This window comes from Syngnathus typhle, linkage group LG11 (genome assembly GCF_033458585.1).
Source record: "Syngnathus typhle isolate RoL2023-S1 ecotype Sweden linkage group LG11, RoL_Styp_1.0, whole genome shotgun sequence".
Classification (NCBI taxonomy): domain Eukaryota; kingdom Metazoa; phylum Chordata; class Actinopteri; order Syngnathiformes; family Syngnathidae; genus Syngnathus; species Syngnathus typhle.
In genome coordinates, this window is record NC_083748.1 from 12782681 (window position 1) to 12798992 (window position 16312).

The 16312-nt window shown below is 48.3% G+C and overlaps 1 protein-coding gene across 1 annotated transcript in view; it reads left to right on the forward strand.

Moving 5' to 3' along the window:
• Positions 1–14738, forward strand: part of LOC133161821 (plasma membrane calcium-transporting ATPase 1-like) — a 35817-nt gene extending 21079 nt beyond the window's left edge. The window contains exons 8-21 of the mRNA XM_061290466.1: positions 2252–2425; positions 3450–3664; positions 3853–4095; positions 4186–4427; positions 4536–4773; positions 4853–5032; positions 5104–5191; positions 5278–5384; positions 5451–5642; positions 5854–6067; positions 6601–6812; positions 7135–7242; positions 7745–7927; positions 10712–14738. Coding sequence (XP_061146450.1) covers positions 2252–2425; positions 3450–3664; positions 3853–4095; positions 4186–4427; positions 4536–4773; positions 4853–5032; positions 5104–5191; positions 5278–5384; positions 5451–5642; positions 5854–6067; positions 6601–6812; positions 7135–7242; positions 7745–7927; positions 10712–10945 — 2630 coding nt within the window. The 3' untranslated portion in view covers positions 10946–14738. The remainder of the gene's footprint in view (positions 1–2251; positions 2426–3449; positions 3665–3852; positions 4096–4185; positions 4428–4535; positions 4774–4852; positions 5033–5103; positions 5192–5277; positions 5385–5450; positions 5643–5853; positions 6068–6600; positions 6813–7134; positions 7243–7744; positions 7928–10711) is intronic.
• The last annotated feature ends 1574 nt before the right edge of the window (positions 14739–16312 follow it).

The following is a 16312-nucleotide window of genomic DNA, read 5'->3' on the forward strand; positions in this document are numbered from 1 at the left end:
CCCGTGGTTTGAGCATCTGCCGCCACTTAGGTCTTTGATGAACAAATTCGAGCACTCCTTTTTGTTTTTGTTTTGGGGAGTTGCACTCTGGCAGCAAATCTTCCTCTTCTTCTTGGTTGGTTCCTTGCAGGTGGTCGCTCCCCACCGTCTTTTCGTGTCCCGCTGCCGGCCTCGTCTCTGCCTCTTCCTCCTCCTCCTCCTCCTCCTGCCATCTGTCCATCCTCCGTCCATGCCACCCAGCTGTCGTGGTTCTGCATCGCTGTGGTTTTTCGGGTGGTCCTTTTTCAGTTTGTCGTCTGTTTGTGGACTTGCTGTCGTTTTTCTTTTTGGTTGTCCGACTCCCGCCACTACCGCGCGCGCACGTACGCACGCACACACACACACGCGCCCATCCCATGTGTTAGTCAGTTAGTTCCACGTCGCGTGCTGGATGAAGGCTCCACCGCTCGGTGGTTTAAAAGTCAGACTTTCAGGCTTCATCATCTCAATGACGCGTTGTGTTGCTTTTATAAATGTAGGCATTTCAAAAAAATAATCTGTCAATCATTTGCGTAAACCAGCGGGATTGCTTTTTTTGGCCAATTTCTTTATGGTTTATAGTAAAGGGTCAAAACAAATCCAAAGAAATAACGTCCAGATGTTCATGATTTTGTTGTTTCAATGTTTTCTTATGATAGGTTATTAATCCATGTGTCTTTTCCTATTCAGCCATCGATCGTTTCATCGGGGGTCATAAATCCACCGGCACGGTCTTATTTTGACATGAAAATCGTTTCCCTCTCAGAGGTGAAAGCACTTTGAATTTTGACAATCCGCCGAAGCATGACAACAATTCAATAAAACATTCAAATCGTCGAGTCATCACAGTTGTTTTCTAAATTTATAGCAATCTGACAGAATTGCTCAAACAACTTAGGTCAAGATGAAAAAAATAGGTCAAGATGTCTTTAAAACCAAAATGGCAGACTTGCCGCGTCTTTTTGGACACAGCTTGATGAGACTTTTTCGCGGCGTGACTTGGTGACACTGGCCTTCTTCAGGGACCGACTTAAGTTAGTTAAAGCGGTGCTAATCGTAGCTGCTGTTTCTGTGTCGAGATGAGGAGGTTTGCAGCGCCAAGCAGTCAGAGTCAGATTAGCTGAGGAGGATTTTGGGCGAGCAGCGGCGCACGCCGGGAACCGGCTCAATCAACCGCATCCGCCAGATGCAAATAGGCCCTTTGCTTATGCAAATGAGGCCAAGATTCCCCCAGTCAGCTTTCTGAGCTGCCAAACGTGAGCTCTTGTGTGAGATAAATGCACTCTCTGGGGAGGTCTTCAACTTTTGGGGTCCGGGTAACCCTCCTAATGCCAATAAAGGCCAATGGCACCCATTGATCAGAGCGCACCTGAGCCTTTATGCCCACCTCCGATCCTGATTTTGTTTCGAACTCTTTCAGCTTTGCTATCTAAATGTCATGAAGCGTAACTATTTTGGTGAGTCTACAGGCATCCCCATCAAATTGTGGGCTGCTGGATATTTAAGATGAGAAAATGTAGCTCTAAAACGTTTTTGTGCCTTTTTGGAGGGTCTTCTCTAATGGCCACCAAATATCGTGTTGCTAACTGAAACTGGCTTCGGGGGCTCTCCCCAATTTTGGGCCATATTCAAATCAACGTGACGTACTGGTTGGAAACTCGCGTGCGCTAAATATGTGGAGTGACAAACCAGTTGACTTTCACCTTGTCCTTTTTCTTCATTTGGTAACATTCATCGAGTTTTTGGGGCGGGCTGGCACGGATTGATGATCGATTCGTTGATTTGCTTCCGCCACTCGATCGAGCTCACTCGGGGAAACGATGACAAGTGGAGTCGTGTGTGAACTTGAGTGCCCTGTGTTGTAATCCGCTGTTATGTGTATTGCGTCGGCTGCGCTTCATCACAACCTGGTGTGCGCCCGTGTCTTTTGTGTATGCGTGCGTGTGTGTGTGAGTCTAATACAGGCGACTGTTGATTGTTGTCATGATGACAGCTCCTCTGCGTCCTGGAAGATGAAAAAGGATGTGGGCTAACCCTAACCATGTCGGTGCTAAAAGCTGCTGCTTCCTCCCTGCAACAACAAAAAGCAAAACTTTGGCCATCTTTTTCCCCCTCTCTAACCTTTTCTCTCTTTTGTCCTCACACCCTTCCTCCTCATCATCATCACTGACACATTCATCCAACCTCCTCAACCACGCCCCCGCCCTTTTTTTTTCCCCAACCCCCCTTCCAGCCAAAACCCAGGACGGCGTCGCGTTGGAAATCCAGCCGCTGAAGAGCGAGGAGGCGGGCGAGTCGGAGGAGAAGGAGGAGGCCAAACCGGTCAAGAAGGTGATCGTGCCCAAGAAGGAGAAGTCCGTGCTGCAGGGGAAGCTGACCAAACTGGCCGTGCAGATCGGGAAGGCCGGTGAGGCGCTCGCAAAAAGCATTCAAAACACACAATCTGCATTTTCCAACAAACCGTTGGCCACGTAGCATGAATCTCCTTGTTATTGTTTGGATTTTTTCAAATATCAACCCAAGTTTATTTTCTGCTAGTCAGCTAACATTAACGGCTAACGGAGTTGTGTAACCTAATTGGGACAAAAACTAAGCACTGAGACAAACGCTGGGTCACCTCGCACTCACTTTTATTGAATCTGGCTTTTTTTTTTCCCCATTCTACACACCACTCATCCTGGAATTGACACACTTGTCCAATCAGCCTTAATTCATTCACTCATTCATTCCCCATCATAATTGGACACAGATTTTGAGACTTTATTGAAATTAGGATGGAACCGGTTAAGATGAAGCCAAAAAGGATGAAACCATGGACCCACATTTACAATCACTTGGACTCTCGCAATAATTTTTTTTAATCTCCAGAAACAAGACTTTTTGATTTCCATAAGAGTGATCCCACAAAAAATGTATCGCTAATAAAAATATTTGACATTTTATTCATGAAAATTCAAATTTGGCATTTTTTCAATATTTTAAAATAAAACAAAATAGTGAAAACAAATCTTGATATTATATTGTTCATACGTGATATATATATTTGACATTTTATTCATGAAAATTCAAATTTGGCATTTTTTCAATATTTAAAAAAACAAAATAGTGAAAACAAATCTTGATATTATATTGTTCATACGTGATATATATTTGTATTTATATTTAAGAAATTCAACAAATATCGCTGATATCTGGATTTGACATTTTTTACTGAATGTTAAAAAGGGAAACAAAAAATCTAATTTGAAAAATATCATTGTTGATTTTTAGCTATATGCTTGAAATATGCTTTTAAGCTATATGCTTTATATATTAGATTGACACGTCATTTTTAGGATTTTCACTTCTGCTCGTCACGTACTAGAAGTCAATAATGATATGATGATGATGATTGGTTGTTATTGTTTCTGACTGGCCGCCATTGTGCGCAGGCCTGATCATGTCGGCTGTGACGGTGATCATCTTGATCTTGTACTTCGTCATCGACACGTTCGCCGTCCAGGGACTCACGTGGACGTCTGAGTGCACGCCCATCTACATTCAGTACTTTGTCAAGTTCTTCATTATCGGCGTCACCGTCCTGGTGGTGGCCGTCCCCGAGGGCCTTCCCCTGGCCGTCACCATCTCGCTTGCCTACTCTGTCAAGGTAAATACAGTACGGGAATCAGAAATGGTGCGGGTAATTAAGCGTCAAACAAGGAGAAGGTCACATTAACTTTGTCCACTAGCTTAGTGCTAACGCAGACTGGGAAACGCCTTCGGGGTGATCATCTTCTGATTCACAATCATTCATCAAACGTAAAACACAAACCCCGGTCGGTGTCCATCTTGTAGAAAATGATGAAGGATAACAACCTGGTGCGCCACCTGGACGCCTGCGAGACGATGGGCAACGCCACGGCCATCTGCTCGGACAAGACGGGCACCCTGACCATGAACCGCATGACCGTGGTGCAGGCCTATATGGGAGACACTCATTACAAGACCATACCCGAAGCCAGCGCCATCAAGCCCGACACTCTGGAGGTCCTGGTCAACAGCATCTCCATCAATTCGGCCTACACCACCAAGATCCTGGTGAGAAAGACAAAAGCCTACGCCAAGCTAGCTAACCTGTTCCTTTTTGGCTAACTGCACAAAACGGATTCTCTTTTTCCTCTTCATCAGCCTCCAGAGAAGGAGGGCGGCCTCCCTCGACACGTGGGCAACAAGACGGAGTGCGCCCTCCTGGGTCTGGTTCTGGACCTGAAGCGGGACTACCAGCCCATCAGAGAGGAGGTCCCCGAGGAGAAGATGTACAAAGTGTACACCTTCAACTCCTCGCGCAAATCCATGAGCACCGTGCTCAGGATGGCCGACGGAGGGTTCCGCATGTACAGCAAGGGGGCGTCCGAGATCATCCTCAGGAAGTGAGCGTGCGTCTTTGGGTGGCATGCGCAAAGCTTTCCCTCGGCAGCGATCGTGGCGCCTTAGTTCCCGCGGTGCCTTTGAGAGCGTTCCCCTCGTGCTGCCTTCAGGTGCTCGCGTATTCTGGACTGCGATGGCCTCCTGCGCGTCTTCAAGCCCAAAGATCGCGACGAGATGGTGCGCAAGGTGATCGAGCCCATGGCCTGCGACGGCCTGCGCACCATCTGCTTGGCCTTCCGCGACTTCCCGGCCATCGGCGGCGAGCCCAACTGGGAGGCGGAGAACGACATCGTCAACGACCTCACCTGCATCGCCGTGGTCGGCATCGAGGACCCCGTCCGGCCTGAGGTGCCCGCAGCGCGTATCGTGGACACGTCCGCAAAAGCCGCAGATATGCAACACGTACAAAGCGGCAATCTGATGGCAGGTCCCCGAGGCCATCACCAAGTGTCAGCGTGCGGGGATCACCGTCCGCATGGTGACGGGCGACAACATCAACACGGCGCGGGCCATCGCCACCAAGTGCGGGATCCTGCTGCCCAACGAGGACTTCCTGTGCATGGAGGGCAAAGAGTTCAACCAGCAAATCCGCAATGACAATGGCGAGGTGGGACCCCGACGCGCACCTGACGCGCTGACCCCCAAACTTGATGGCATTGTCTTGGTGTGTCTCCGCAGGTGGAGCAAGAGCGCCTGGACAAAGTTTGGCCCAAACTGCGAGTTCTCGCCCGTTCGTCGCCAACTGACAAGCACACGCTGGTCAAAGGTGGGAGTCGCGCTAATCGTTAGCGGCACCTCGTTGAGGAGGACAGGGAGGAGCTCACGCCGCCCGCTTGCTCGCTCGCTCTTCAGGCATCATCGACAGCACAGTGGGCGAGACCCGACAGGTGGTGGCGGTGACGGGAGACGGAACCAACGACGGGCCCGCGCTCAAGAAAGCCGACGTGGGGTTCGCCATGGTAAGCCGCAAATGTCGCCGAGTGTTTTGTCGGCACCCGCTTGAACTTGCGCCCGCTGGCCGCCAGGGCATCGCCGGGACGGACGTGGCCAAAGAGGCGTCGGACATCATCTTGACGGACGACAACTTCACCAGCATCGTCCGGGCCGTAATGTGGGGGAGGAACGTCTACGACAGCATCTCCAAGTTTCTGCAGTTCCAGCTCACCGTCAACGTGGTGGCCGTCATCGTGGCCTTCACTGGCGCCTGCATCACGCAGGTGAGCGCCGCCTTGGACTGCGGCGGAAGGAGTAGCACAATATTCTCCATCCATCCATCCATCCATTATGCTTTCTTGACATTCGGTTTGATGGGGTGATCATCCACAACCTCAAATGCATGAAAATGAATCCATCAGCAGTTTGTTGTTTCCCTCGGCAACCCCGTTGACACCCGAATGTGAGCAGTTGCCCACTTTGTTTTGTTTTTAGGATTCGCCGCTGAAGGCGGTGCAGATGCTGTGGGTGAACCTGATCATGGACACGCTGGCGTCGCTGGCCTTGGCCACCGAGCCGCCCACCGAGTCACTGCTTCTGCGCAAGCCATACGGACGCAACAAGCCGCTCATCTCGCGCACCATGATGAAGAACATCTTGGGCCACGCCGTCTACCAGCTGGTCATCATCTTCACGCTATTATTTGCCGGTGAGTGACTTGCGCCCTGCTTGTCCCCGCGTGCAAACGCTTTGCTTTGGCAACATCTTGCCCAAGTGAAGGAGGAGCTTCATTTCCCTAGCTCATATCCGGGGAAAACTTATTTTATGATTATCTGACTGCAACACAACACATACACACACACACACACAAAATATTTCTCCATGAATAAATGTTGTTTTTTGGGGGTGTTGTATTTTCTAACATCAACCATGTACATTTTTGAAAAGAAAAAAACCCCGATAATCTTGAATCGAGATATTTTTTTATAGAATTATTTTGAGAAAACAAACTACGAGGAAAAAAAAGTTTTTAAGGGTCAAGTTGAATATTTTTTTTCAGCAAACAGTCGTAACCTTAGCCTAACGATCTTCTCGGACATGACGAAGGAAGCCAACTTGTATGGTGGACCCTTGACCTTGAATTGCAAAGTTCCCGTGCGAGTGTTGCATGGCGCCAAGTGCAACAAAATTCACTTGACGTTAAGTGTCAAAGTCACCAACAAAAACGCGCCCTTTGTCCAGGCGAGAAGATCTTCGACATGGACAACGGTCGCAACGCTCCGTTGCACTCTCCTCCGTCCGAGCACTACACCATCGTCTTCAACGTCTTCGTCATGATGCAGCTCTTCAACGAGATCAACGCCCGCAAGATCCACGGCGAGCGCAACGTCTTTGAGGGCATCTACCGCAACCCCATCTTCTGCAGCGTCGTCCTGGGGACCTTTGCCTTGCAGGTGAATTGCAGTTCTCCACAAATTAGATTTGATTTGGTTGGAAATGGACAGGATGACCTTTTTCGAGCCACGGTTCTTTTTGATAAGACGGAAAAAGAATTTCATGATGCGTTTTTCAAACAACTTTGTTTTCCCAAGTCTTTTTAGCTTCATGCTAACTAACGACACAAAGCACCAAGAAACTAGCATCATGGATCGTCTCGAAAACGAGAGGCCATTTGGAAGGAAAATGTCGTTTTTCGATCCGGCGCCTGTTGAGACGGTTTCGGCGACAACAAATTGAACAGACCGACATCTCACATCACTTGCTGCTGCCGTTCAGATCGTCATCGTGCAGTTTGGCGGGAAGCCCTTCTCCTGCACGGCGCTCACCATCGATCAGTGGCTGTGGTGCGTCTTCATCGGCGTGGGCGAGCTGCTGTGGGGGCAGGTGAACGAACGCACGCACAAACACACACACGCAAACTGGTGGTGGAGGCCAAATCGTTGCCATCGCGACCGGCACTATCACCGCGGTAATGAGATCGGCGCATGAAAGCGACGCCCAAGGGGATGCTGCAGATGAACCTGGCGTGCGGGTCCCTCGGCGAATACGCGCAAACATGGCAGTGGCGGCGGCGGCGAGGAGAAGCCTGCTGGGTTCACGCGCAGGACAACCGCTTTCAAGATGCTGACTGACAAAGTGTGGGAGGCCTTTTGTCTAACGCGCATAGGCCAGATGGAACCCAATGAGATGGAGAAAATAAAAAGCAATCCCTCCGCCCCCCCACGGGTTAGTTCCGTTGCTGAGCGCCCCAGCAATGAGTGAAATCGGCACCGTTTCATTTGACAAATACTCTTGCCAATCGACTGCAACGTTGACCTTCGGTTCACTTTCGACTCGGGCCGCCAAAGACTTTCAGGCGACTGAGCGCCGCCGTGTCTCTTTTTAGCTGATCTCGTCGATACCCACGCACCACCTGAAGTTCCTGAAGGAGGCGGGTCACGGCACCACCAAGGAGGACATCCACGAGGAGGAGATGACGGCCGACGCCGACGAGATCGACCACGCCGAGATGGAGCTCAGACGGGGGCAGATCCTTTGGTTCCGCGGCCTCAACCGCATCCAGACGCAGGTACGGCCGCGGCGTAAATATCGGGAGGTGCCTCTTCAATCAAGACGCGCTTGTCTGATCGGCCAATCAAACGCTTCCAAATTCATTCGTAGACATGAGCCATTACGGATCGGCCGAGTCGCTCTTTGCGTGTTTTTGACTGTCCAGATGTCGTTGTCAGTTCTGAACGAGCAAAAGTGGGCTGCTGGTGGGCTAGTACTTGTGGAACTTTACACCTTGTGCCCAATTCAGTGAGTGAGTGAGTGAGTTCTGTTGAACAGATGTTCTCTTAATTTCACACTCCGCTGCTACGCTCAAGCCAAACAAGCTTATCGGACGTTTTTATTCAGTCGTGGGAGGCGTGCATGCGTGCCGGCGTGTGCACTCCTGTAGGATTGATTAACGCTCAGTGAGCATTAAGTTGCGTCCACGGGCAGTCCCATTCAGCCCCTATGGGCTTCATTAGCCTCGCTGCTAACGTCCCCCCTGCGTGCACACACGAACACGAACACACACACTTACAACAACAGTAGCAGCAACCAGTTAAAGTAGTCCAAATGCAATGAAGGCAATTCCACCATACATACGTGTTGGCAAAGGGTCACGGCTTAGCCTGTCAGTCTGCTAATGCTAAACGGTAGCCATGCTGTTGTACTTGAAGCTTGAACACACAGGGCATTGTCATCGACTTCAACACGTGAGGAGATCCGAGCACGTGAGGAGATCCGAGCGCGGGAGAAACATTAGGAAGGATTTTCTTTCTGGAATTCGAGGAGGCAAGAAAAAGTCTGCTGACGAATTAGCGTCTTATCTCTCCGCGCTTCCCTTCCCGTCCTCCTCCTCGTAATGCCGGCGACGGCGTGAGCTATAATTGCTACAAGCACCAGCAAAGCTTATCAGTCGCTCGCTCGCTCCTTCTCGTGCCCGAGCGCCGCCGGGCTCTTTGTTCGCTCTTGCGTGCCTTCCTTCCACTTCTGCGCTTCTCTTCGCCGTCTTTGTCTTCGCTAAATGAACGACGCACGGCCTTTGTGCTTTTTTTCTTCAACGCACCCATGACCTGGATTTCCTGCCACCATCATCGTCCTCACCCCACTCTTGACATACGGTAACAGGGCACAAGAGTATGAACAACGGCCAATTGCAATTTCTGCCAGTCATGTCAAAGGTCGAGTGAAGGCAACGGGCTTCTTCTTGGTTGTCGCCCGAAGGAAAAGGGAAAAAAAGAAACATGAGAAAGAACCGGAGAAATTTGGCAGCCCTTTTGAAAAGTCGGAGATGATGACCCTGATATGCAGCAAGGTTTGAATGGTCTGGAAAAAAGTTAGTTTGGCAGCACGCAGGTGCGATGCAAAAACTTTCGGGCGTGGCTTCTTGAGACTGTGGGATGGGTCTGCTCACGATAGACTATCTCCAAAGTGCTTTTTCAAAAGCGTCCCTTTGAGTAACAGGTTATGGGCGACATAGGAAACATAACATCAACCTCAATGACTTTTCTCTCTGGCTTGTGCGTGCGTGCGCTGTTTAACTTTCTTCTTCCAGCTTTGTCTAACCACGCTCCAGTAATGATCCCACCCTCGCGCCCACCTCCCTCCCTACCTCCCTCCCTCCCTCCTTGGCTTCCTTCAGATGGACGTCGTGTACACCTTCCAGACGGGCCAGGCAGCGGTGCCCGGGGCCCTGCGCCGGCAGCCCTCGGTGGTCAGCCAGCACAACGACGCTGCCGGCGCCAAAACACTCTCTAGTCCCACTCACTTAGGCCTTAGCACCTCCTCCTCTCTGGGGAACTCGGCCGGGGGGGCCGCCGCCCCCGCCGCTTCCTCCTCCGCTGCGGGCAGTGAGTCGGCTAACGCTAAGGCTAAAGCCTAGCTGGACTCTTTCCTTTCTTTTTGCAACTGCATGAACGCTTGTTGCCGCAGGTTGTCTGCACACCGCGCCAGGTCGTCAAGGCAACCGAAGGAATTTGCGCCTTCCAGATTTATCGACGGGCTCCGCGGAAAAAGAGCACAGCGTCCGGGGTTTCATAAGCCAAAGTCGTCGGCTAGTTGGGAAGACTGACGGCGTGCGCGATAGAAAAACGGCTGGACTCTTCCAAATCATGCCCAATCTCAAAAAACGGTGCTCAGTGCCCAACTTTGTTCAAGTGGCATACGATGGTACATGCACATGTATGATTCATGCCATCGGTTATGCGTGACAGCGGCCATCTTGCAGAATGGAAATGAACGCAACTAAAAGTATTGCGCAGTCAAGGCGCCTCTCGCCGGAGCTTGGTGATGTTCAATCACTTTGCAATCGACATAAATGGGCGGACAAAAAAGAATCCACAGAATGGCGTGCAGACAACCCACCGGTCACACGCCTTGAAGCGTGTTTGCATGTTGTGTTGCCTTCCGCTTTCTTTGCCCTTCATCTTGTGACCGTCCGTCACGTGTGTCATCGTCAACGGCCCGTCCCGCCTTTTTTCTTTGACGGATTCTTGGTCAAGGATTTTTTTTTTCCCTCAAGATAGACGAGAAGATATTACTTCACTTGTCCCACACAGGGGAAATTTATTTGAATTTTGAGTTAGTAGTCGTTGCCCTTTGGATGTTGAAGGAACAAAGAAAGAGAAAAAGTTCATCGCCTTTGCACTGTTTGGTGACTGTTATGTGTTTGCTTGATTTTTATCACATTTGAAACATGTTGGCGTGCTTCCCATCATCCCATCTGCCCGCCTCCATCCTTCCCACCCTTTGCTCCCCAATATGAACAAAACGGACGAAAGCCCGCTCTAACATCTTTTGAACTTTTTTTTTTTCTCGTCAGATTAAAGTGGTGAACGCGTTCCGGAGCTCGTTGTACGAAGGTCTGGAGAGTCCGGAGTCGCGTAACTCCATCCACAGCTTCATGGCCCATCCTGAGTTTGTCCCGCTCTCCGAGGAGGAAGCTCGTATCCCGTCCATCGAGGAGTCAGGAGATGAGATCGAGACCTTCCCAGGAACCTCCCTTTCCTCAACCTACGCAGCCATGCCGGGAGATGCCGCCACTTCATCCGCATAAGCTTCTTTCTTCACCTCTTCCTCCTCTCATCATCACCACCATCGTCTCCCACCGTTTTTTTTTTTTTTTTTCCCTCTCACTGAGCGAAAATTTGTCATGAACAGCTTTAGTGGTTTGTTTGCAGCATGTGGCAAACGAGAAAAAAAAAAAAAGAGTTGTTAGGAGCTGGCTAACAACAAAAAGTCCAAGTGCTAGTTTAGAGTCAAAACACTCATTCTGCGACACATATGGAAGAGTTCATCGTCTCGGAATGTTAGCCAGAAAAAAAGTCCAAACACTCGTTCCCAACATTTCTTAGCAGCAAGAATTCCTTGCAGTGATAGCGGGTTGTTAACTTGTGGCGGAAAACACCAAGTTAGCATGTGCCTCTGAAGAATTCCTCGTCGTGGATTGTTAGCAAAGTCAAAAACACGACCCCCTGACCCCTAACCCCCTGATGAATTAAAATTCACGGTGAGCTAGCAGGTTGTAAGCATGTGGCTAAAAACAACAATCACAAAAAGTCAAAACACTAACCCGGTGACTCCGAATTCCTGCCACCCTTGTTTTCATTGGCCTTCTTTTTTTTTTTTTTAGCAATGACAATTCCTTGTGAGCAGCTTCAGTGGGTTTTTCGCAGCATGTGGCTATAAAGAACAACAAAAACAATGAAAAAAGCAGCACGAAAACAAGTGCGCTGATCATGTACATACGCTTCCGCTAAAGGCTAACAGAGATTTCTCGGTCGGAATTTTTGTTGTTGTTGTTTTTAAGCCATTTCGAAGTTCGTTTTTGTTTGTTAATCCTCTAACGAATGTTCTTTGTTGTTGAGTGTCACACTACTGTCTTCAAAGAAAACTTTTCTCCTTGTTAGCGTCTCTTTCTTTTTCTGTTTGCATGTGGAAAGACGGAATGTTTAGGCTGAAAAGGCGATCGGATGGCAGCAGGGATGGCAGCAGGGATGGGGAGAAGGTCAGCAAAGTTATAAGGGGGGGAGGGGGTGCATGTTGTGTTTTATCCGTGTCACGTCGCATGCTAACTTGAGAATGAAAATTTGGGAATTCTGTTCCAGTGCCCACCAACCCGTCCACTTCCTGTCTGTTGGACGTAACTTGTGACGACAGCTAGCGTGCTAGCGTGGCTGATGGCGCCTTTGCTAAGCCGGAATGTAACTTCAAACAGTGCTAGACGAGCATGCTTGTTTAAAATCAAACATATTAGCGTGCAGGCTAAACATTTGACTGTCAAACATGTTGGAGTTTTGAATGGAGTGCTACTTTGAAGTCAAACATGTTGGCGACGTCGCACCATAGTGCAAACGCCACGTGTTAGCCTAGTCGCGCGGTTTGAAAGCCATCGAGCGCGCTAGTCTGTGAACGTCAAAAGTTTCCCGCCAGCCGACGGGAGGTCCAACTGTCTGTGTACACATCATTGTGTTAAAAGACAAGCTGTCTTGTGTTGTCTGTATTATTTTCCCCCTCCCTGGTCCATCAAACTCAGTGGATACAAGCTCAAGTCGGCCGTGGAGAGAAGGACTCCTGTCATGTTTGTGTCCAAAGCGGCTAGTTTTTTCTTTCTATGTAACAGAGCCATATTCACTAGTTGCCATATTCACTCTGCACCCCCACCCCACCCCCTTTTGGACTCTCAGCCCATAATAAGCAAAAGAATGAAAGAAAAAAAAAATAACCTCGGCCGTCACTGCCGCCAGAGTCTACAAGGACCTGTACGATGTTTACATGAAGAAATTCCAGCTCATTTCCTTCCACTTCCTGCTTGACGGCAATGCGGAGAGCTCTCTCTTTGCATGCGTTTCATATCAAAATGTGTTGGCCATTTTTTTTACGACTTGTGTATTTTTATATTCACGACTTTTTAATATTTTGGAGGATACGTAAGTCATCAGTGACATCTTAGTTTGTTTGCCCCGCCCCACTCTTTTGGATGTTGATGCTGCGTGTGTGTTGCCATGGTTACGACACACATTCACACACACGGCCCTTAAGTGACTTGTTTACTTCCTGCTCAGTTGGATTGCCGATGTTCCGATTGGCCGCCGCCCCTCTTCAGGAGCCGAGTCCCTTTTTCCTGCCGAGGCCGAACAGCATTGCCGTCGTTACCCGACCCTAACCATAAACATCACCTTGACGGGAGCATCTCACAGATCTCCATGCAATGCCACGGTGACAGCATCTCCCCAACATACAAACTTTGTGCCACGGAGATAAGAGCATCTTAAACAGCATCGCCATGGCAACAAGAACATCTTAACAGCATTGCTAGGGCAAAACGAGCATCACCGTGGTGACAGCGTCATTGGGATCTCCTACAGTGTCATTGACCAACACCGCCATGTTGAGAAGATAGGAATCTCCAAACATTGCCATGGTAACAGTATCTTGGCAAATTCAGAACAACATCACCGTGGCAAGAGAAGGGTTTTGCCAACCTCCAAACATCACATGACAACAGCTTCTTGGGGAATGGTGAACAGCAACGGTGTCTTGCCGACCTCTGCCAACATCACCATGGCGACAGCAGAACAGGAACACTAAATAGCATCGCGTGCCATGGCAACGGAAGCATCTTGTCGACTTCAAAACATTGCCACGCTGACAGCCTCTTAAACGCCATACAGCGTCACCACGGCAACAAAAGCATCTCTGTGGCAACGCGCATCTTGAAACATTTAGCCAATCACCGTTTTGACGGCATCTTTCCAATCTCAAGACTCGTATCAAAGGGGTTGGAGTCAATTTTTTGACGGCCATTTCACGTGGACAAGGACTGCGGTGTGCTTCTTTTTTTTTTTCTTTTCTCGAACATCAGCGCTACCTGCAGGAGGTGCCATGTAAGCACCACATCATAATATTAATCATCATGACCCGGCATAGCTTTAAAAAAAAAAAAAAAAAAATGTCCTGCCAAAGTCCTCAAGCACCGTTTATTTTATTTTTTTGGTCCTGCTCACCCGAAGCACGTTTGCCATAGCCAATAAGGGCACCTATTGTATTGAACTTGCTCACCTAAAAAAAAAAAAAAAAAAAAATCCAAATGAGACTGTAAAATCCCATGAACATGATTGATGTATTCGCATCCGTTACAGAAAAGAAACCTGCCTCTTTTCGAAAAAAAAAAAAGGAAATAATTTTTCTATGTCTATATAATGTAAATATATAGACACATTCTCAGTTGATGGCAAAAAATACTTGTTTTCCGTGCTAATGATGCTAATGATGATTATCTAATTAGGCGCGTGATGATAGGTGTGTTTTTTTTTTTTATATACGGCATAATCATCTGTGTGGCATGCATGACATATATTACCTACCCACAATTTTTCCGTGGTTTTAAAAAGCAATATGTCCAACCTGGTGCGATTAGTCGCATCGTGTTCCGTGTCGCCTTGAGCCACCATTTCCTGACCCCCCCGACCCTTTCCTATATACACACACACACGCACGCACACACAAGAAAAACTACTCACAACAAAAGACAAAAATAGCAAGTGCATTTGGATCCCAATAAGTGTTGAGTGTTCAATGTCGTGTGTTGTGCATGTTTTTAGTACGGAATGGAACATCCCAAATGTTGACTTGTTTTCCCGAGTAGACAAACACAGACATTCCCATCCTTCTCGTCATTCCGCCTCATCATCCCGGCCGATTGGAGGACGACCATTTCTGTTTGCCCAACAAAAAGCGATAAACGCTCAAAGATGATTTACGAGACAATTCAACATTTGACAGGATGAATCGTAGATGGGATGCTTGCTGGAAAAGTCCTTATAATCATTAAAAACATTTACAAGTCATTTTGTTTGGTTGTTTTTTCAGGGGGAAAAAGACATTAAGAAGATTTCAATTAAAATCGCTGATCTTTTGAAAAACAAAACTGGTAATTTGTTTGAATATCAATGTTAAGGTCTCGTATTAAAATACAAAAATGACTTGTTTTGTAATCCCCCCCATCGTTTTCCAGAAAAAAAAAAAATCATGTCATTTGTACTTTATAGGATTGACCAATTTTCTTTCATTTTGGGAGCGTATATATAGTTTGATGGCTTGCAAGATCAAGGTTTATACGCTGTTAGTTTGTTTTACCTTTCAGTATGGCCCTAATAGTGGCTAAGCTAGCATGGCAAGTGTCGACCAAATGTTCTCCAATCCAAACGTACGTCCTCCTCCACGCTGTGAGTGAATATTGTCTGTTACTTCATCATATTTTTTTTTTGTGTCATCAATCACTCTGCCTCGTCTTTGTGTGTGTTGTAATCATATAAACAGTTCACCTTGACGACAGCTGGACAATGTGACCCATTCCACACGCGTTAAAGTGCAAAGTCGTCAACTTGCAAATTTTGGGTAGGTTTGAGATGTAATTAGTGCTAGCGTGCTCATTTAAACGAGTAAACACAACTAATGAATGGCAACGTTTTGTCGAGGCCGTTGTCGACACGTGACGACATGATGTTGGTTAACGTATGATTTGATTGTATTTCAACATCCATAAATTGGTGCAGGTACTAATTCAAGGGGAAAAAATTGTATTTTTTAGAAATTTAGTTAGTATCGGGGCGGCTCGGTGGCGCACTTGGGTAGCACGTCCGCCTCACAGTTAGGAGGGTGCGGGTTCGATTCCACCTCCGGCCCTCCCTGTGTGGAGTTTGCATGTTCTCCCCGGGCCCGCGTGGGTTTTCTCCGGGCACTCCGGTTTCCTCCCACATCCCAAAGACATGCTTGGTAGGCCGATTGAACACTCCAAATTGTCCCTAGGTGTGAGTGCGAGTGCAAATGGTTGTTTGTCTCTGTGTGCCCTGCGATTGGCTGGCAACCGGTTCAGGGTGTCCCCCGCCTACTGCCCGATGACGGCTGGGATAGGCTCCAGCACGCCCGCGACCCCAGTGGGGACTAAGCGGTACAGAAAATGGATGGATGGATAGTTAGTATCGGATTGGGAAAACCGACTAGTGCACTGATGCCCATTTCAAACAACAGCTATTATCTTTTTGGACAAACCTCACCACACTCCCTTATTTGGTCTTCCGTCGTGTCGTTGTTTGTGTGAGATTGTTTCATCGCTTCCTGTCTGCGTTTGACCACTTCCTGTCTGCTTGAATCTATGCAACACGACAACATCCCACCCCTGCATCCCCATCATCCCAAATACACACACACACACTTGCATGCACACACCCAAACAGACAAAAAAACAAAGAAACAAGCAATTCCTTCACTCAACACACACTTTTTCATTCAAATATGCACACACGCGAACATAGACAATTGCATTCCCCCACGTACATACTATGTAGGCCCGCCCCCAAGGCTTGCGCCAAATATGTTGTCTTAAACACTTTCACGGGCACATTCACCAACTGAAACATGA